The 23,338-nt window shown below is 44.2% G+C and overlaps 1 protein-coding gene across 7 annotated transcripts in view; it reads right to left on the bottom strand.

The window, feature by feature from the left end:
• The window catches only part of LOC111868860 (dystrophin, isoforms A/C/F/G/H), a gene marked incomplete at its 3' end in the record, with an annotated part of 149,664 nt that overhangs the window by 112,788 nt on the left and 13,538 nt on the right, over positions 1-23,338 (bottom strand). For 3 of the 7 annotated variants that reach the window (XM_023859885.2, XM_033753200.1, XM_033753204.1), the window contains 2 exon segments: positions 10,183-10,412; positions 14,093-14,186. In XM_023859885.2, the coding sequence (XP_023715653.2) occupies positions 10,183-10,258 (76 nt within the window). 7 annotated transcript variants of the gene reach the window in all.

The raw sequence follows: 23,338 nt of genomic DNA, 5'->3' as shown, positions 1-23,338 counted from the left end.
CTGCGAGAGGCAGAGTAAGTGGAGAATGGAAACATCACAAATGACGTCACATCTTCCGAGATGTGACGCCATGTAATCCAGCAGTCCATTGACCTATCAGGGGAACGTAATGCTTCAATCGTCAGGGTCGAAGAGTACGGCAAACCGGCAACCAGCAAGATGCAGCAGATAGCTTCGTGCTGGTTATTTGATTGACTTACTCACCGACCCTGAAAATGGAAGCAATATTTTTCGCTGAAACACCCGTGAACTTCAACCAGGCTCTATGGCAACACATTCCAGAAGATAGTCATTATAGCCATGAACATAACGAATGAGGTTTTCTTAGAGCAGCGATGTGTTACAATTAATTTGTGAGGCATTCTGGGTCATTAACCCGCAAGTGCCTCACACATTGTACAGTTCTCCCCATTTCCTTACAGACAAAACAGGTATCCAACCCCTAGCTGTCTCGGTACTTTAACCACTCACGTTTCATAGGGGGCACGCGTTAGCATATTTAGTTGAGGCAATATGCTACAACCCGGAACGTCGCTGGTTCAAGTCCCGATGAGGTCACTGGATTTTTTTCAATTGACCTAATCCTTCCAGCCGCACTATGGCCCTGGTGTCGACTCAGCCTCTAACAGAAATTATTACCAAGAATCTTCCTGGGGGTAAAGGGCGGCAGGCGCGTAAGGCTGACAACCTCACCGCCATGTGTAAGGCGTTTGTCTAGAAAAGTGGGAGCCTCGAAGTCTCACAAACCTACGGGCCTCCACAACCTGTTCGAGGGATAGCTTTATCTCATGTTTCATATGCAGAGGTTATGTAGCAAAATCGAATGGCAGGTGACAGGTCACAGCCGGGATTTTTAGTCCGATCTATTTAAGAACAGTTCTTAAAACCCACCTGGGGTTGTGGAGCTCTGTAGTGAAACGAAGATCAGGTTTCGTTTAAAAATAATTTTACTTTTTGCCATTAATATTTTGCATATTTCATTCTCCTTTAAATTCCCATTTTTATTTTACAAAAATCTTGCGAGACAGATCCCTGATTCAACCTCTCCCACTCGCCAGGGTCCATGGTACGTGATCATAAAATAGTGAGTAGGTAAATATTCGAAAGGAAGCAATCATGGGTATGTGAAAGTAGTGTTCCAGCATCTGCTAGTCAGTCTAGAACGAGTCTCACTGTGTTACAGTTCCACACATTAAGGTGAAACCGCGAATGGCTCATTAAATCAGTTACAGTTTCATTTTAATACCGATAACTATTGGAACAGCAGCCTTGTCTGTATGGTGTCCGATGCGCATGCGCCTTTTCCTCCATTTGGCAGCTCTAAGCCGACTCTACCACACGATATCACACCTCGCTATTATCTGATACCGCTAAGTGTTACGATGTCGTTAAGTGGAACTCTCAGCAGATGTCAGCACTCCACAAGTGGCATTTCGCCACGACACTGACCTCCCTCATTTCCTTGTAAAATGCATCTTCAGCTGGATGTCTCATGCATTATGCTTAACCCAAGTGTTCTGTTCGTTGCTTAGAATTACAGGTAAATGACACGTCTGGCAAAACAATGGCTTTGTTGTTTACCAAGGCANAATTGTTTCATTTTGGTCCGTTACACTATCAATCACCAATTATAAACAGAATGTGAGAAAATGGTGACAAGAATATATATTGTTACACTCGACGGAGGTTCTATTGATAATTAATGGCTTTGTTGTTTACCAAGGCACATCTCCAGCTCCAAACCAATGTTCCCTAAGTGTCTCAATAGCCTAGCCGTTCATTCACTGCAGATAAAATTATGCTGTTGCCCGAATACTTTCCATAGGCCTGCAGTATGACAGAGTTAAGCGGCCTCCGTAGTCTAGGGGTAACGTTCCCACCTCATGACTCAAGGTACGCGGGTTCAAACCAGGCGGAGGTCGTGGAATTTTTAAGGGCGGAAAAATTCAAGGAATAAGTCCTCCGGGACAAGTCCCATGTCGTAGATTTACGGCACGTAAAAGATTCTCATGTCTCTAGGAGACCTCTGAGCAAAATTAGGCAAGTTTCCCGCCCAAGTAGTTTCCAGTGCCTCTGGTAGAAGGGGGAAGGATCGTGTACCGAGGGCCGACCTCGTTGGCTGAACGGGGCTGATAGCACGCACCAGTACCGGTAGGGTATGGCAACTGGTAGAATATCAAAAGGGGACGTACAATAGACTATTAGTCGCGGTGCACGGGGAAACCCACCCCCTCCAATAATAATAATAATAATAATAATAATAATAATAATAATGACAGAGTTATCTCTGTACTTCATGAATTAAGTAAACACTATACAACGATGGGATATGGGGGGAGTGGAGGTGGAGGTCCACCATTTTTACTTCAGCACTAGTTGGAGTGAGTTGTCATACACCATTGCCACTGTACCAGCGGGGACAGAGCGCCCTGTACCCACTGGAATGGAGGTAGGGTGCGCCTTAGAGCCGGTTTGGAAGCTAAGGAGAATAGAAGAATATTTTACACCTGCCGGGAATCAAACTCTAGTCACCCAACTCCTAGTCTAGTAGCTATACTCACTGAGCTCCCATGTTTTCTAAAATTGCTTTTGCATATAATTCTTTCGGAGTCTTAATACACTGACGTAACTTCAGCTACTTCCGATGATGATATTAATAATAATGATAAAGAGCCATATATTATTATTATATTATTATTATTATTATTATTATTATTATTATTATTACCAAATGCAAACTGTTTGTTAGAAACATATTTCGTTTCGCCTTGAAGGATGCTACTTCTTTACCTTTGGTGGTGTAATAGTTGCCTATCTCTACGGCGCAGTGATTACTTCCCCGGCATCTCAATATTACGGCAATCTAGAGCGAGCGCAATCTGCAGGCAATTCACGCTTCCACTTGGCGTACTTTTAAGCAGTAAGTTACTGCTATAGGTATGATGTAACGGGACATCGATCCTGGCTGAAGGATCAGCAAATAAGCACTAAAATATTTACGAGACTAATGCTAAAAAGCAGCTTTGTATAACAAATAAACGCAGCAGGCAACCGTTCCTTCTGAAGACGAAAATATATCAATTCTCTGAAACGTCTTGCATAATATATTTTTAGCCAACATTCCTTGTTTTGAAAAGATAATATTAGGCTTGCGAAATCACTGCGGTGTCTGTGTGTTCCCTTGTCAAATTTTGAATGCATAAACAAACAAGAATTTGCAGGTCTGCTAATAGAATATATACACACAAATAGATTACTAAATTGGATAAATATTTATAGTTCTTACAAAGTGTCGGGTTCGATTGCCGATGATGTTATTGGATGTTTCTACTGATATAATCCTTCCAGCCGCACTATGGACCTGGGGGTCGACTCGGCCTCTAACAGAAATGAGTACCAGGAATCTTCTTGGGGGTAAAGGGTGGCCGGCTGGCGCGTAAGGCTGACAACCTCACTGCCATCTGTGACCCGCTTGTCTAGACAACGTGGGAGCCTCGACGTATCATAACATTATGGGCCTCCGCGACTTCTTACAGGGATAGCTTTACCTTTTTTACCTTTACTAGTTTCATCAGGAGAAAGTGAGAGTCGTTATTCATTCTCCGTTCCTCCGACATAATGTGTCATATAATATAGTTTCTCATAAAATATTTTTGGATGTAAATAAAACAATGATAAAAACTTTACCTTTACAAGAATTGTGGTCACAGGACAGAAGGAGGAAGGAGGGTGTAGAGAATGGAATCCAGTCCGAGCTAAAGGGAAGAAATGAACAAAAAAGAAGTCCCTTATTAGGGGCACTCCGGTTTATGGTCACAAGTGTAAAATGGAAAAATGAGAGAAAAAAAGGATGTTTCCACAGAACCTCTCTTTTCAGAAGAAAAGTAGTAAGGCGTGAAAAGTAGACGAAAAAGGCCCCTTATTAGGGGCCCCGTAAGTTGTTCCTACAGGGCAGCAATTTGAACTGAGAATGGAACAAACTTCAACTGAGACAATTTGCTCCGAAACGTCGATATCCGATAGCAAAAACAGACGATGATACCGCAATCTTAATAGCCATAGCCTTGAAAACCTCAAAACTAGTGTTCGTTACGTTTACCAACAAAATCATCATCATCATCATCATCGTTAAAACAGCCATCTTTGGTTCATACCCTTCCTTAGAAGATTCTGCCAGATGTGATCCGGTTTTCACTTCTTTGGAGTTCGAAACAGTTTTTTTCTTTACGGGGCAAGGTCGTCAGGCTTGCGACTAATCCCCAACCTGGAGGACCATGTCCATGAATTTATATCCCCCAGTGACAGGGACGCCGAGTTTTACCCCCACACACCAAGTTCCCATTGCATCGCCTCGTACAATTCGCAGGGCTATTTTTTTTGCTAGTGGGGTGGGACTAAGTCCCTTGTACTGCGGCCATTTCTGGCCTATTGTACCAGCCCCAGAGGGTAGGTGAGGGTGATTGTGGAGCAATTGATGAAATGAAGATTGGCATGGGGAAATCGAAGTACTCGGAGAAAAACCGCACCAGCGCCACTTTGTCCACCACAAATCCCACTTGACCAGACCCGGGATCGAACCCGGACCGCCGCGGTGGGAAGCCAGCGACTAACCGCTTGAGCTATGACGCGGCCCACTGGCAGGATTAAGCAGAGATATTCTAACCAGCCTCCACGAAGGAGTTGTGAACAAAATGCTGAGGATGTGCAGACCCAAGAAAGGAAGTAACAGGAGACTGGAGAATATAACAAAGGCTTAACGATGATGTACATAAACTACATTGTTCTAGGCTTATCAGGCCACAAAATAAAGCAGTCTCTCTGTCTAACGGTTCCTTCATTCACCTGTTGTGGCTTTAGCTCACAGAAATCTGAATACAATTATCTGTCTTCAAATTCTTACCCCTTTGCTTGGTAACACAAACACAGAACAATCTCTGAAGAGGATGCGAGCCCGCAGAGTACGTCAGAAGTTCACCAGAAGTTCCGCAGAAGCGTACTGCTTTTGTCTTGAGGATCGAAGAGTAAGACATAGAAAGAACAAGCAAAATTCAAGCAGAGAAAAAGCGAATGATGGAGATGTTGCGTTCCTTCGAAGCGTCAGGAAGCCTCTACAATACTTTACGTCACAGCATACAAACAAACACTAAACTCCGTGTTTTCAGTCCTCAAGCGAACTATACCGACCGAGCGACCGCCGCTTGTCGGCAAAGTTAGTGCCAACTTTAGCGGATAGAGGGAGTCACGTGGTCAGGGCAACGAATTCCTACGGCCGTTAATGTCGGTTTTCTAGACCAGACGTCACAGCATATAATACTCTTAATAGTCAGTCCAGTTGAGAGACACAAATCCAGACAATGTCTCTCTTTTGTTTACTGCTGTACAGTGTATACGGAAACCTAATTATACCAGTGTTACACCCGTTGGAAATTCTCAACATTTGTTACATAAGCTTTCGTCCTGTTAACTTCCACTCACTTCTACCCTATTCCTTCTCACGAATGATGCGTCAAGCCCCATGTTCAAAGCCACCTCTCATGAATGACACCAATAAACTGTAAATCGTAAACCGTCTCATGTATATAGTACTGTCACGTATAGGGGTGACGTATAAAAGGGGTTCTGCATTAGATGATTGGATTTATTGCACCTTACATATTCACACAGTTCAGGACTACAGGCAATTACAGCGTTATCGCTATTCTACACACTTCGAGTTCACTGTTGCACACGCAATTGGATTCTCCGTCTTATCCTGACAACGGACTTTTCACAATCTCACTGTCTCAGTTCTCTCGACTACTGTTCTATTCTCGTCTGACTGTACCCTCAAGTACCCTTTCGTATGGGCCCCACGAAAAACGAAATCTTTTTCCGTCAGGAATGAGTGCTTACTGGTGCGTTTCTTAGCAATGGATTCTCTTGTCACGTGCGTTTGTGTTGCGGGAATGTGTTTACCGACCCATTACCTAGCAATGGGTATAGACGCCACAATATGCTACATTACACATATCCACATCAAAATATTTACAATACACCGAAACAAATTATAGTTCTCTCGTTCGTGACTTTCTAAATAAGTTACGTTCATGAAATATGTTAATGTTCGACAGTCCGTTGCTATGGTAACCCGCGTTTTTGTGATGACGATGACAAATCTGCCGCTTACAAAACTAACTTGTTTATCCATAGACAGAGATAACAAACTATCGCTACTGAACACATACATAGGCCGTGACGTTTGCAGATCAACCCAAGGTTCAAGTCACTTATTTGGTATCCCAGTGGGAATTACGTGATCAGCGTGGGCCCAAAGTGGGCGTGACTCCACTCGCTCATCCAATTTCTGAAATGGCAGTAAACTGGGTGGACACATCAAGGATATTAAGTCACTCTGAGCAGAAGAACGATCCATATGGATACAGAATATTATTATCTTCTTCGAAGTGACGCCGTGTAGTCTGGTAGATAGTTACCAACGATTCAGGGGAGCTTGCTGTCTCGACACCGAATATGGACACAACAGGTTCATCCTAAACATTAGAAACTATCTACCTGTCTACACGGTGTCACTTTCCAGAAGACAGTAATCTTCATAGCAACGGCTCAAGAGATTCACGTGACTTCAGATCACACCTTCGGACGTTACTTAAGAGAACCGACCTAGAACCTTCTGTACAATTTGGTGAGCTCACACCAGCGGTTACGAAAAGTTCTGTTTTCTGCGATATAACGCCGTGCAGTCCATTTAAAATCTACTGACGTTTCGGAGGAATAAATTTTTATATTCAGGGTCTAAGCAGGAAACAAGGTGTTTGCTACCTGTTTCTACGCTGGTTTCTCGCTTAGTTTATTCTTCAAATCTGAAGATGGAGGCGACATGCTCCTCCGAATCGTCGATTGACTTTCAAAGGACCACACCGTGTTATATCTCAAAAGATAGAAACTCTTCAAGAATCTTCTGTCTTCCTGACCGCTATCTAAAAAACGGAATCATTAAACAAAAACTCCGTGGTTTTAGGCCGCAAGCGAATTATACCTACCGAGCGACCGCCGCTTATCGGCGAAGTTAGTGCCAACTTTAGCGGATAGAGGGTGTCGTGTGGTCAGCACAACTAATCCCCACGGCCGTTAATTTCGGTTTTCTAGACCGAAGCCGCTATTTCCTTGAAATATTTCCCCAGTTATCCTCACGAGGCTGGGTGGACCCCGTTCCAGACCCAATACTCATCAGAAAAATAATCTGGTAGCGCCGGGAATCGAACCCGGACAGCCAGCAACTCTGACCACTAGACCACAGAGGCGGTCCAGGCTTATTTACTTATCATGTATTTATAAATGATTTATTTAACGACTATTTCACTAGTTAAGGTTATACAGCGTCTAGTGGTAGGACAATGAATAAGGAAGCAGAAAAGACGGAGGACATGAGTGACCATCTGACCTCAAGTCCTATCTCTGCATTATGGACGCGCTGGGAAATATTTCATCGCGTAGTTCATGAATTTGGTACTCCTCTTTTTATTTCACTGAGCACTGCGTTAATTTGTACGCAGGTCTTCATGGATCCTGTGGCTGCTTATGTACCAAGGTGCGTTCAGAATGATCGGAGAGTACCGAATTGAAAGCGCTGGAGGATTTGGTTGTTGGAATTGGAGGCTGTCTCCTATAGCTGAATTCCTAAGGTTCATATGGGTTTGAGTACTGCTCTGTATAGGAGAAGTTTGCTTTCTGTTGATAGTGTTGATCTCCTTCCTAGTAGCCAGTGCATCTGTTTCGCTTTTTGGTTGAGCTGTTTTCCTTTGGTTTTGATGTGTTTTGCCCACGTCAGTTTTCTATAGAATGCATGGCCAGATATTTCACTTCATTTCTATGGGGTAGAAAGTGCGGCCACTGTGATCAGCAGCGCAAGGAACACTAAAGAGATTTTCATGATACTTTACATTCCAGTTTTAGTTAAATACAGACAGAATTTCTGCATGGGTCTCTAGCAAAAAGCTTTCAATGTTTATTGGAGAAGACATTTCTTCGAATAAATTTTGCCGAGAAAAATGAAACACGCATTTTATATTCAATATACTTTTCTTTTCCAGGTAATCAAAAATAAGTACACAGAGCGAAATGTGCGAAATATACACTAGACGAAAGGCCAAGCGCATTCATAAGAGGCAAACCCATCTTCTCGTCACAGAGGATGTTACATAAGGACTATTATCGCAAGAGTTCAGTTGGCAAAAAATCTCTGGTCGTGGTCCTCAAGGGTCTGACGCCAAGATGAACTGATTGGCGCTAAACCGCCAGTCGTAAAGTAACTCACTCACTCAATCACTCAACCTTTAGAGTACGCTGTGGGTACGTTTCCAAAATTCAACAGAACAGTCAAACTGCTGTTAAGTACATACTTCTGTATAATACCGACACATGCCTGGCGCCAAGAATGCACGTTTTGATAAGAGTTATCGCATTAAGTTTTATCTCACTGGAAATTGTTTGGTTACTGGTGCACAGATGAGATGGGCCGAGCATGCAAAACGCATGAAAATACGAATATGTGAAACTAGGTGAATAGCCGGTGTTGCTCATGCGCAATGCACACGTATGATTATGAAATATATTATGGCGATGCTTTGATAGTATTTACAGTATTGACCCTTTGAAAACTGAGTCAAAGTCAAAGTCAAAGTAAAACTCTAAGTTATCTTCTAAATAAATATTAAAGTAAAGTAAAGTAAAGCTATCCCTGTAACAGGCCGTGAAGGCCCATAGGGTTGTGAGACATTTTCTAGACAATCGGCTCAGAAATGGCGGTAAGGTTGTCAGCCTTACGCGCCGGCCACGCTTTACTACCCAGGAAAATTATTTAATTAATTCCTAGTACTCATTTCTGTTAGAGGCTGAGTCAACCCCGGGGCCATAGTGCGACTGGAAGGATTAGGTCAATTGAAAAATCCAATGACCTCATCAGGACTTGATCCCGCGACCTTCCGGCTTGTAGCATAGTGCCTCAACCAACTACGCTACCGCGTGCCCCCCTAGTTATCTTCTAAATAATATATAAAATTACAGTTTGTACCTCACGGGAAACACATTACGTCTCCGCTACAAGGACTCTTATTATGTTAAAGCAGGTGATGCATATAGTAACTGCTGGGCTTTTAAGCCTTTAAGGCTGAGTTTAAAGTAATAGAAATGTAAGGAAAATGACAAATTAGACACACAGCCGAGTGGACCCAGTCGGACTCCACCCCCACTAAGCGAATTAAAAAATTAATTAATTAAGCACAAGGACAATTTTGCTTCGTTTTTAACTTCGCTGGGTATGAATTAATAACGAACGATTATTATATTGTCACGTGTCCTGGTTACGTGGCTAATAAATACAATTATAACATTTCAAAAATTACTGGAACAATAACATATCAAGTAAGGTCTTCAACCCTTGGATGCTCCTTGAACTAACTGGGTGGTTTAAATCTGTACGAAGCCAAGTCTCTTTCCGTAATTCCGTAAGTCTGTAATTAAGTCATTCTGCAATTCCGGCTTTCAGTCACTTAAACTTACACTGCGCGTATCAAAACCCTAGTAACCGAAGTTCTATATTTGACTGTGTTACCTAGGAAACGGGTTTACTGAGCCGTTGCCTAGTTGTACATGTTAAAATATCATTTCTTTTAAATGCGATGACCATAATATGACACATTTTCCGTCACTAACAGGACTATTTTTCCGGTTCCAGTGGCGGCAAAAAAAAAAGTATACTTTCAAGGAGTTCCTTTAATAGAAGCAGCATGATTTGTATGGGTTCGATTACCGATGAGGTCATTAGATTTTTCAAATAACCTAATCCTTCCAGCTGCACTATGGCCTTGGGGTCTACTCAGCCTCTAACAAAAATGATTACCACAAATCTCCCTTGGGGTAAAGCGTGGCCGGCCCGTAAGGCTGACAAACTCACCGCCATCTGTGAGCCGACTGTCTAGAGAAAATATGGGTGCCTTGATGTCTCACAAACCCTATGTGTCTCCAGGGTATGTTACAGGGATATTTTTACCTCTTTTTAAGGTTTTCGCTCTATCACAAAGTTTTAGAACCCTTGATCTTCGCAGTTGACAAAGATTAATAATTAAACAGACCAAGATAATCTTGCCTCCTATTTGATTGTGGCCTCATCAGACCTTTACTTACTTTGCCAGTTATCCGCTACCATTTGCATGGCCTGCTTTAACTGCTGCCTGCTTGGTGTAGGAGACGCCACAGCCATGTCGTCCTTGTGGTGTGTGACGCGCTTGTTCCTGCACCAAACTTTGCTTTGCAGTCCACTCCACGGGTTTCTGGTATTAACACTTCACTTCATCCGCAATGGCTCTCACACCGAACTGGCGACGGTACGCCCCCCGCTCATCACTGTCACCGGACTGAATAAACACTGATACCGTATCACACTTCAGGAATAAGACACTACAGGGCTTCGTTCTGATAAGTGAGGGTATTATAGCAAGCAAGATATTACTGACTCCCTAAAATATCAGTCATTTTCTGGTACGCCTCAGAAAAGTACGCATTTCTGACAACCATTCAGATAGATAATTAACATTTTAACATATGGCCGCCCCACAGCTCAAGCGGTTAGTTGCTGGCTTCCCACCGTGGCGGCTCGGGTTCGATCCCGGGTCTGGTTAAGTGGGATTTGTGGTGGACAAAGTGGCGCTGGGACTGGTTTTCTCCGAGCACTTCGTTTTCCCCTGCCAATCTACATTCCACCAAATTCTCTATCATCATAATCATCCGGGGCAAGTACAATAGGCCAATCCGTGGCCACCGTGCCGAGTGGACCCAGCTAGACTCCACCCCACCCCCTCCCACTAAACGAATTACATTTTTTTTTAAACATTTTAAAAACTGTAGAACTTATAAACAAATGTTCATGAAATTTGATATTGTATAGTGATAAAAAAGTAAAGTTGTGCCTGTGCTTAACTAATTAAGCACTACGCCATGAAGACGTGTGGGGGAGTGGATGTATAGATCCACATTTTCTTGACCTCGGCACTGGCTGGAGGCGAGTGGTCAGTTTCACGCCCCTGCCGCTTTACCCCCGGGAAAGAGCCCCCGGTACCCACTGGATAGAAGGCTAGGTGGGCCCCACAGCCGGTCTGGTCGACGTGGAGAAAATTCTTGACCCTATCGGGACTCGGACTCCGAACTCTCGGTCGTCCAGCCCGTAGCTAGTCGCTATACCGACTGAGCTATCCCGGCTCTGAGATTGCATAATATTACTAAATTTTGCCTATAAATACTAATCATTTTGGTTAAAATCGAACAGTTATAACTCATACTATACATGAAGATATGCTCACGCCCCGGCCGCTTTACCCCGGGAGACACCGGTACTCATTGTGTGTAAGGGTAGGTGGGCACCAGAGCCTGTCTGAAAGACATACAGTATAGAAATATTTTAGTCCCTGCTGGGGATCGAACCCCCGGCCGTCCAGCATGCAGCCAGTCTCTATACTGACTGAGCTCTCCCGGTTCCTAGAATTTTTTATGTTAAAGCAGATGGCACACAGAACAACCACGGAAGGAACAGACTTGAAGACTAGGCAGTGTAATGGAGTGCTAGAATTGGGAGCCTATGAAAGTAACGCATCCACAGGACAAATCATACGAAACAAAATGTTTATGGAGCACAATGATTATTATTGCTCTGCTCTTCGGCATGTTGCTACTCCTGTTACTCAGTACAGCTCAGCACAGCCGAGGGAGTAAATAGAAACATCGCCGTATCAATTGCAGCGTCCTTATCAGGAAGATTACATAAAACCCAGCCGGTATCTGCAAAGCTTACGAGAATGTGCTGCCAGCTACAGAATGGCCTATTGCGACTCGGGATTAATTCTGAAATATATCCTTTACGAAGTTTACTATCTCCAGCGACGTGACTCCGCGCTGCCTCCGTCTTAAAGTCGAAATCTTACTCTGAAAGTGGGGGCAGTGGGTTCCTTCGAAATGTTGGTACGTTTTCTACCAGACTACGTAGCGCCACACCCCAGATGACTGCAATCTGTTATGAAGAATGCCGTCTTCTGGGATCTGGCACCGAGTAGATATTGTGTAAACCGACGTTTCGGAGGAACGCATCGCCTCCATTTTCAGGGTATAAAAATCCGCGAGCGAGAAACCAGCGTGAGCAGGTGGCTGTTTCTACTCTGAATATGGGGGCGATACGTTTTCCTCCAAAACGTCTGTTTACACAATATCTACACGACGCCACATCCCAGAAGACGGCATTCTTCAGTGAGCGCGTAGAAACCTCAAATACTAGTATTACATAGCAATCTGTTATGGTCACCTCCTTGACAACCTAAAATCTCGAACAATAAATTCTACACACAGAAGGGTTTGATTTCGATGGGCGAAGTTTCAAATACGAGAAATATTCTGATACAAAATTATCGGCATAAAATAACATTGAGAATATTCTATATATTTTTATGAACATAAAGTCACGTAAATTTTTACTTCTTTCCCACACGGTGAACGTATTGTCAGTTCTTATTTGTACAAAGAATTTCCTCTGTGCTTAATGACATAAAGACATTTGAGGCACATTCTCAACCTCAGAACTTGAACTCTGTGGACTTTCTGGTAGGCCCAAGGCCCAGTTCGGATGCGGTTGAGAAGAGAAACATTTCCACACCTGCAGCGAATCGAACCCAGTCTGTAACGCATGCCCTCTACAGACACTGAGATCCCAGTGAAAATTAACTAGTTTAATGCACCGGACGGATATATTCGTCAAGGAATGCCAGAGGTGAAGTCCTGAAATATTTCCCTGTTCACTGACGACATAAGCTGACAAACTGGACAAATCTCGGGTTGGTAAACAAGGACCGGCCAGGGTGAGCTGTTATGAAAACTCGCTTGTAATATTGTTTTCGATTTAAAAAAATCTTTTTTTTCAGTTTATCAAAAGAACTTTTTCCACAGGAAGGTCAGAAATTCACTTAATGTGATTCTTGAGGCAGTAAACAATTATTTCGTTTATTATAAATATTAAAATTAAAAGTCTTCTTTCTAGTGCAGCAAAACGCTTGCAAACTCCTAACTCGATCCTTCGGCTATCGCTTTAACTCATCCCTGCAATAGACTGTACATGCAACTTCTTCCTTTTCGTCCCTCTGCGGCGTACATAGGGATGTCAACGTTCACTAGCGTCCGCATCGAACTCGGCACTCACAGGTCAGACAGGATATAGCAGCCAGATTTCTAGTTCAACCTGTTTCCCAGACATGAGCCCACAATCGGAGGACCTTGAACTGAGGCTAATGCAATGCACCGGCAACATCTGCTGATTTTAGGGTATTCAGGGGCACGCTTAACAAGCTCACTGCACGTCTAACACAGTCTTGGATAGCATTCGTTAAACTTGCTCGGTCTGGACGCCTTCTATCTTGACGGAAGTGTTTCATGGTTTTCCTCAATCCTTGTAGGAAAGTGCCGAAAGAGTACCTCGATAAGACCGCGACAGCTTCCTTCCAAACCCTTTTCAATTCACTGCTCATCAGACATTATACAGTTACACGTTAATATTGCCTACGTCATCAAAAGTAAAAAAAAAAAAAAGATAAAGTTGTCCGTGTGCTTAATTAAGCACCATGCCATTAAGACGTCTGGGGGAGTGGACGTATTGACCTCGGCAATAAGTGGAGTAGTTAGCTTCACGCTCCGGCCGCTTTACCGACGGAAATAACCCCAAGTACCCACTGGATAGAAGACTAGTCGGGTCTTAGAGAGAAAGAAGAAGAACTCTTGCCCCTGCTGGGAATTAGACCCCGTCCTTCCAGCTCGTAAACTGAGCTATCCCGGCTCATTGTCTACATCGTCTACATCATGGTTATTGAAACTCATTTCCGAGACTTTATTCTACATGGGATCAGAAAACTGTGTAGAATTATTTAAAGTTCAGTTGCACCGACACACAATTCTGGCAAACCAGTAAGATTTAACAAAGGACCTTACGGGAAACGTAACTAAACCAGAGAAACATTTCGCGAAATTTTCATAACTGTGAATTAATATTCTATAAAAGGCTTACTGTAGGAGTAAAGAGGCTGTAGATCTATTTAGGTTCCTGCTGTCACCGTAGAACCTGACTGGGGCCCGCAACAGAGCTACACTTTACGCACAAAAACCCACGAAACCACACGACACTTGCTAAACTGCGCGCTACGGACGAAACTTACGCGCGACTGGTAACTAAGACACTGGCGCGGTGTGTATTATTTGTTCTTGTTTGGACCATTGACCTTTGACTTCTGCTTTATCGCAAAAACAAGTAAAACATGTGCAAGTCACTAAGGCCCGTAATGGCCTTGTAGTTAGTTATTGGTTGTCCATCTTTCATTTAACGTTGTCTTGTCAGTGGCTACTGCTCTTCAATCGAAGTGTGAACTGGATGAATGACATAAATACAAACATCTGCAGCTGGTGACCTCTCCTTTCATTTCATCTGCTAACTGGTAAAAGTCTCATTTTACAGACAGGCTACGTGTGTCTGAAGCGTACTATGTTTATAAGAAGAGACGCCATGTAATTCGGCAGTTCACTGACGTTTCGGGGGAACGTAGTACTTCAAGATTAAGACAAGGGATACGAAAGTTACCCTCCGAAACCTGAAGGAGCGAGAGTGTCTGCTGACAAGGTACTGAGGAGAATATTTGGACCTAAGAAGGAGAAAGTAACAAAAGACTAGAATAAGTGAAGCTATCCCTGTAACACGCCATGGAAGCCAGTATTGCGGTTGAGACGTCGAGGCTCCCACATATTCTAGAAAATCGGCCAAAAATGGCGGCCTTACGCACCGACCGGCCGCCTTTTACTGTCTGGAAGATCCCTGGTACTCATTTCCGTTAGAGGCTGAGTCGACACAAAGGCCATAGTACAGCTGGAAAGATTACGTCAATTAAAAATCCACTGACGTCATAGGGAGTCGAACCTGCAACCTTCCGCCTTGTAGCATAGTCCCTCATTCAAGAACGCTACTACGCTAGGGCGCCCCATATCAACAAACCCTCAAACTGACAGTAGTAAAAATCTAGTCTTGGGCCCCCAGATGGGGTCTTGACAGCAAGACAGACTGACCGATCTACCGTCGGTCTTAACATAACTTTGACTTTGACTAAAGCCCAGTGGTCGACCGCGCCATAGGTCAAGCGTTTATTCGCTGGCTTCCCACCGCGGCGACCCGGGTTCTTCGATCCCGGATCTGGTCAAGTGGGATTTGTGGTGGACAAAGTGGCGCTGGGGCAGGATTTCTCCGAGGACTCCAGTTTTCCTTGCCAATCTTTATTCCGCCAAATTCTCCATCATCATAATCATCCGGGGCAGGCTACAATAGGCCAATCAGTGGCCGCTGTGCCGAGAGGACCCAGTTGGACTCCCCCCCCCACTAAGCGAATGAAAAAAAAAAAACCAGTGGTCACTATATGTACCACCTGCTTTAACGTACCAAAATTCTGCATTCTGCCCACGGAGTGTGTTTGTGTGTTANGACCCAGTTGGACTCCACCCCCCACTAAGCGAATGAAAAAAAAAACAGTGTGTTTGTGTGTTCCGTATGGATCTCACAGTAAACAACGATTTATTCCCTAACATGCATTAATTGGTTGGGCTTGTAGCTAAGACATACGCTTTTGGGTTTTATTTTACGAACCTCTCAGCGGTTGTCCTACGAGCGTCAGAGCTGAGTGACGCATTTGGAAAAAAAAAATGATGTACTATCTCGGTATTTTCCTTGGGGAACTGAGGAAAAACCACGAGAATCACAGCCGAGGTAGTCAGAGTCCCAGCCGAGGCCAGAACCGAGCAGCTCCTGAATGCGAGTCACACACTGTACCCGCTCAGCGGAACACGCTGTGTTTACTTTTGGGTAGGAACAGAAAGTCTGTTCACCGTGCATTTAGATGACTTTCCCGTTGCGAAGTGCGGACCTTGTAGCCCGCATCTGTTTTGCTCTCAATGCGTTTAGAGTGACGAGGGTGGCTTCGTTTGTTGCTGCCTGTGGAGCCAATGGACTCGTTCCAAATTGTGATTGATGTGTTCTGTGGCAAGAGGAGGCTTGTGAAGAAACCGCGAGTAGAAACGAATGGATCCTAAGTGGCCGATACTTCACGCCTTTGTAATGTAAATCAGAATATAAAACGCCACTCCTCTTGACAGAAGGGCGAAGATTGCATGAGAGTGTTTGAGAATTGGGTGCTGAAGGTAATACTTTCTTCTCCTACATTTCGTAATAAGCCGTGGCCTGTTTCGCTTCAGAATTAATCTGGAACTACTCTAGACAGTCGGTAGGACTCCTCGAACCGGGGATCAGCTCTGTCGCAAGGCCGCTACTACACACGACAATACAAACTCGGAAGAAATGATATTGATGCCTTGAGTGGGACTCGAGCCCACGATCCCAGGATTAGACCGCGCAGCCACTGTGTTTGAGAAGATATTATTTTTAACTGAATAAAAATAGGACGTAATAGAAATTGTGTCCTAACAGGACGGTCTACAGGTAATTCTTAATGGGGTAAGACTGAGTCCACTACTAGCCTACTATACCAGCTCCAATGATAGATGATGGTGATTGTGGAGCAATTGGTGGAATGAAGATTGGTAGGGGAAACCGAAGTACTCGGAGAAAACCTGCTCCAACGCCACTTTGTCCACCACAAATCCCACATGACCAGAGCAGTCATTGAGATTAGCACTTTCTATGGGGCCCAATTGAGTAGCTGTCTTCTCCCCACTCCATTCACCTGAGGACGGAAACATATCTGGTTCCCGAAACGTCGTGTCTTTTATTTTCTAGAATATCGGACGATGGGAAAAGTCCTAAAACCCAGTAATTCTGTGGGATACGAAACTTCATTTCGGGTCCATAAAGGTTCATAAAAAGCACCATAGAACTGTGACATTTACGCCAGGTTGGAGATGTCTTCTTATAGTTCACAACTGTCTCCTCCCGCTGAATGCAAATACTGGAAACGCTGTCACAGAGACGCTTACTCACATCACCAGTGTCTGTGGACTCCAAAACAGCAGTTTCAGCAATGCGCCCTCACGTTTTGAGGGGCTTCTCATTTTATTTTACAATACAATGAAATATAGGCTTACCTAAGCACGCTGTGGCATAGTTGGTTGAGGCATTATGTTACAAGCCGGAAGGTCGCACATATGGTTCCCGATAGGGTCACTGGATTTTTCAATTGACCTAATCCTTCCAGCCGCATTGCGTTCCTGAGGTCTACTTAGCCTCCAACAGAAATGAGTGCCAGGAATCTTCCTGGGGGGTAAAGTGCAGCTGGCGCGTAAGGCTGACAACCTCACTGCCATCTGTGAGCTGATTGTCTAGAATATGTGCGAGCTTCGACGTCTCACAACCAGGCCTTTACGGCATGTTACTGAGATAGCGTTACCATTATCTTTTACACACCTACCTAATTGCTGACATGTTCTAGTCCGTGGTACGACATTTTGAATTCGGCTCCTAATGGAGCTACCTATGGAGAAGAGTAAAATTAGCCGTAGAGCACATACCTAATTTTACTGAGCAGACTGGTCTAGCAGTAATGCGCCAGTCTTGTATTCGAGAGTTCTTCGGTTCGAATCTCGAACAGGAAACTCGCTACATTATATATTTCGTGCTTTCCTCCAGTCTCTCTTGCGAAATGATGGGATAGTACTTCAAGTAGGTCACAACCGCTTCCTTCGAAATACTTTGCAGTCCATCTATCACCCTACGGTTTGACTTTATAGGCCTTCATGCCTCGGGTCCACGACTTCCACAATTAAGAATTTCTGGACTTACAATCCAATTAAATTAACGCTCATTAGGCGTATGCTCCAAAATGTTGGATTTGCCACTCAAAACTCGAATTTCGAACTTAATCCGAGGCTACTGAAGTAATGATTTCCGTCGTATTTGAGATACACGTTGCATTGTCCTGGTGTCTAGAACTGCAACTCTTTCACGATCCATGGTGAAATTTACTTAACTTACTTTTCATATTCTATTAGTACGTCATATGATGTCACTTTATAAAATTATAGTTTAACCGGGGATAAGACATGGAAAAATGAAACTGAGCCTTGAGTTTCAGGGCTTACGACTTACGTTATAATAAACTCGACTTACGGTTTCTCGACTTATGAACCTTTTTCAGCAACATGTTAAACAGCAAGTCAGAGGTACCACTAGTTTCGATACTGTCAGAGTCGCAAAATATCCAATAGAATTTTCCGTGTTATAAAAACGCAGACAAACACAAACTGGTGACATGGAACAAGCATGAACACTGTTCCCTTACGTAACACGAACACCATTTTCACCTGAACACACACGTTTCGCGCTGTAATTTGCTTACATTTCACAGGGGAGCGATGTTTGTGCGGTCAGGAGACCACGTACACTAAGTGGCAGGTTCAAGCAACATGAAGCAACTTCTCTGCAGACTGCCTACACGGTTCACAAAACCGGTGTTGCCTGTTGTGGACTTCATTTTGTTGTTGTTATTATATTGTCCCTAGAGTAACTTATGGAGTCTTGATCTGAAGCATCTAAATTGCCTCGTAAATAAATTTATCGCAAAATGCCGTCTCCAGAACACAGGCTTTCTAACCTGATATGTGCAGATATGTACAGTCCACAACAAATATCACTACCGACCAGGCTGTTATATCGGTAACACTCCATAATTGTACAAAGAAAGTGCTGGGTTTGGATCTTGGCCGATACCGGCTGTCCTGATTTTCCTGACTCCCTCCAGGCAAATTCTGGGACAGTGATTGGATTAAGACATTCCAAATAGCTTCTATTTAATCAATCGGACGCTAGACACTATTGATACAGTCGTTAAATAACCAACAAAAACAGAAGATACTAACAGCGTAGTGTGTTGGTTGCGTTTCGGTAAGATTTGAGAGTTTCACAGTTTAGAAGGTAATTCTGAGCCAAAACAGGGTCACTGACACTAATCAGTAAAAGCTGCCTGAGAAGAAGAGACAACCAATCGATTAACAGTTAATCTCCAAATTAGTTAACAAGGCTTTCGCCGGTCTGTTAGATAATAGCAATGGAATGCATCAAAACAGAAAACAACAAGCCCTATTTTGTTAATGAATAGGCTGACGTCATCACAGTTTTAGTTCTGCCTGTTGTCGCACTGATGGCGCAGTGATCGATGCACGTTTTCTGAACAGCTGTCTCCGTTTTGCATAGCGATCCTCAGATGTCCCAAACAGAATCCACATGCGTCTTTCCTTTCTGATCGTGAGATCTTTCAACGGCACTTAATCAATTAAGAAAGTTTTTGTTTTTTTTCCTTGGAACTACAGCCCCAATGGGCCTAGGCCTACCTCCATGAACTTCTCCGTTCACTTCGGTTTTTCTAGATATTACACATTCGGTAGGACTCCTTGGGCGGGTGATCAGCTCGTCGCAAGGCCTCTACATGTACACAAACACAGAAAAACGCACGCACACACACACACAAACTAAACAGTCATGCCCTGAGTGGGATTCGAACCCACGATCCCGGTTTCCAAGCGAGTGAAGACAGTACATGCCTTAGACCGCTCGGCTACCGTGACCGGCAAGGAAGTTTTTAGTGCCTCATAATTATTAGGTATATGAGGCTCTCAAGGAGGCAGCAATGAGGAGTAGAATTACTGTCTTCTGCGATGTGACGCCGTACAATCTGTTCTGCTTGCTTCCTGCTTGGCTTACTCTTCGATCTGCAAGATGGGAAATATATGTTTCTCCCGAAACGTCGGTTGGCTTTCACCGTGCTACACGGCGTTATATCCCAGAAGGTACAACTCTTCAGGCTGATGGAATTTTACCGATGTTTGCTGTTTTCTCACATAGTTTGCCTTTTGGAACTGAAGATGGAAACAGCAAGTTCCCCAGAAACGTCGGTAAACTTCTACCAGGCCATCCAGCGCCACATAACAATACTATTCATCCAGAATTTCAGAAGATGGCGGCTGTCTCGCAGAAATCACACTGCGTCTCCACCACAAAGCCCAACTTGTGGTTACTGCTGTATAGGGAAATTCATTTATCAATGGCTCTACAGCCCTTCGTTGGGCCCTGGCCTCTTCTTCAGTTTCGTAATCTTTCCTACACAGACGGTAGGACTGAGCAGCCCATAGCAAGGCCGCTACCTACAGGCAGGACAACACAAACACAGACATCCATGCCTCGAGTGGAATTCGAACCCACGATCGCAGTGTTCGAGCAAGCGAAGACAGTTCATGCCTTTGACCGCGCGGCCACCGTGACCGGCGCTGTATAGGGAAATGCTTGTTTTTTATTTTGAAAATAATACCAAACAAATGCCTCCACTCTAAAAACAAAATGCAAAGGTATTTAATGTTAACGCCACTGGTACATGTATTAACTACCATTTTAAAAGTTTAGGTCCTAAGAGTGATTATGTATTAACCATTTTAAGAAGCCGGTCGTGGCCTATTGTTCCAACCAATTGTACTCATGAAGAGAACGGTCTTTTGGTTCGTAAAGCAGGTTAATCCGGAGAAAGAAGTCTCTGGGGTAGTGAGAACTTAAAGTCATTCCTGGGCTTAATTGAGCATCACGCCAGGAAAACATAGATGGGAGTAGAGGTACAGCTACACACTCCGTCCACTTCAACCCCACGGAAAGAGCCACGGTGTGTGGACACTATAGCTGGTCTGGATGTTACGGTAAAAAAATTGTGGCTTTAGTCTACAAGCGAACTATACCGACCGAGCGACCGCTGCTTGTCAGCGAAGTTAGTGCCAACTTTAGCGGATACAGGGTGTCGCATAGTCAGCGCAACGGATCTCCACGGCCTTTGATATCAGTTTTCTAGACCGGAGCCGCTATTTCCTTGAAATAGCTTCTCAATTATCCTCACGAGGCTGAGTGGACCCCGTTCCAGACACACTACTTCTCAGAAAATCTGGTAGCGCAGGGAATCGAGCCTGGAACTCTGACCACTAGACCACAGAGGTGGTCCTTTTAAAGTAGCGTGACGGCAAGAAGTATGGAAACATATCGTACAGAGGGCAGTGCTGTGCAGGGTGCAAGACTAACGCAATAAGATCTGTAAAGTTGCTTAGTCTAAACTTCCTGCAATAAAATATTCTTCCCTGTCGCCTTTACTTTACGAGGCCATTTGCCGAGTAACACATGCGAAATGAAAGGCAGGAAAGAAGCCGGGGGGGGGGCAAGTTTTTATTAATTGTGTAGAAGCTACACCCAACCTATGCTTGCAGTTTGTGCCGAGCGGAAACATGTTTCTGCAGAACTTCACGAGAACATAGTACTCTCGATCTGTATGGGTTCTAGGTGCTGTGGAATGAACCGAACCCTTGCTTCCTACTCGGAAGAGCTCGTCTGCAGAGACCGACAATTCTGAGAGTCTTCGTGGTATTCTTCAGTCTACCCAGGAAATTGCCAGAGAAATCAAGCCACGAGCACAATCGCAAAACAAAAACAGAAACCAAACTCCGAAGTTTCAGTCCGCAAGCGAACTATACCGACCGAGCGACCTCCGTTTGTCGGTGAAGTTAGTGAAAACCTTAGCGGATAGAGGGTGTCGCGTGGTCTGTTCAACGGAGCCCTACGGCTGTTGATTTCGGTTTCCCAGGCCGGAGCGGCTATTTCCTTTAAATAGCTCCTCAATCATCCTCACGAGGCTGAGTGTACCCCGTTCCAGACCCACAAATTCTAAAAAAAAAAAATCTGGTAGCGCCAGGAATCTAATCCGGACCTCTGGGTCTGTAACCAGGAACACTGACCATTCGACCACAGAGGCAGTCAGCATCCCTTCCGATATATTATTCAATAATTATCGTACAATTTAATGTTATATTATCTGAACTACTGACGTCATTAAATAAATCATAAATTAACCACAAAAAATACATGAACAATGCACTTCTGAGTCACGGAAGATTATGTGGAAATTCCGCCTCGTCCTCTCGAGGTAAACGTACAAAGCAAATTTGAACCTGAGGACGTAGTGTAGAGTGGAGGTACAGTTCCAGCATTCTTGACCTCGGAACTAGACGGAGGATGAGTGGTCAGCTTCACGCCACTGTAGCTTTATCCCGGTGGAAAGCGACCCCGGTATCCTTTGGGTGGGCCCCAGAAACTGTCTAGACGATGTGGAGAACAGAAAAATGTCTTCTCACTGCCGATAATCGAACCACAGCCGTCCAGCCCGCAGTCCGTCTTTATAACGACTGAGATAATATATTCTGGAGGTCCCGGGTTCAAATCTCGTCCTGAAGACGGATACTGTGACGAAGGTTCAAGTCCCTATAGGCAAATCCCGGGAAAGTACCGTATTTACGCATGTATAGGCCGCGTGCGTGTATAGGCCGCAGCACAATTTTCAGACAGAAATTATAGAAAAAATAATTTTCTTGGAATATTATTTCAGGAGTATTACAACCTGTATTACTAATTATGAATATAATTTTTTTGAAATGAAGTGTGATTTCGAATATTTCGAATATAAGCCGCACCCCAGTTTTCCTCTTGAATTTTTGGCAAAAAATGTGCGGCCTATACATGCGTAAATACGGTAACTCAAATTAGACCATGATCGCTTCCTTCCACATTCCTTCCCATTCATTATTCGTTAATCACATTATTCGACGCTATGTAGCAATCCCTGTAACAGGCCGTGGGGGCCCATAGGGTTGTGAGACGTCAGGGCTCCCACACTTTGTAGACAGTCGACTCACAGGTGGCAGTTGCAAGCCTTAAGCGCCGGCCGCCCTTTACCCCGAGGAAGATACCTGGTAGTCATTTCTGTTAGAGGCTGAGTCGACCCTAGGGTCATAATGCGGCTGGAAGGATTAGGTAAATTGAAAAATCCACTGATCTCATCGGGGGATCGAACTCTTGGCCTTCTGGCTTGTAGCATAGTGCCTCAACCAACTACGCTACCGCGTACACCCTTCTAAATAAAGCAGAAACCAATAAATAAAAAATACGCCTATGGGATTCAGCAACGGATCGCAGAAGACAACATCCACTGGCTACCCCTGCAGAGACGCACAAAACATTGTTTACTAGCAGATCTTGTTGTCTTCTCTTCGTGGCGTAGGAAATGAAACCTCTTCCGACTTCACACACTATTTCCAGCTTTATCGCGGTCTTCTTTGGTTACACCGTCCCTTTCGTTTAAACTGGCAGAATCTGCTTCAATGTTGTTTCATCCAGTTTACTCAGCTGTGCGAAGAATTCCTCCATTAGCGGTTTCTGCATTTCCGAAGTTGGTCGCGGACTGCTCAC

This window comes from Cryptotermes secundus, unplaced genomic scaffold (assembly GCF_002891405.2).
Source record: "Cryptotermes secundus unplaced genomic scaffold, Csec_1.0 scaffold523, whole genome shotgun sequence".
Taxonomy (NCBI): Eukaryota; Metazoa; Arthropoda; class Insecta; order Blattodea; family Kalotermitidae; genus Cryptotermes; species Cryptotermes secundus.
This window is presented reverse-complemented; position numbering and strand designations above follow the sequence as displayed.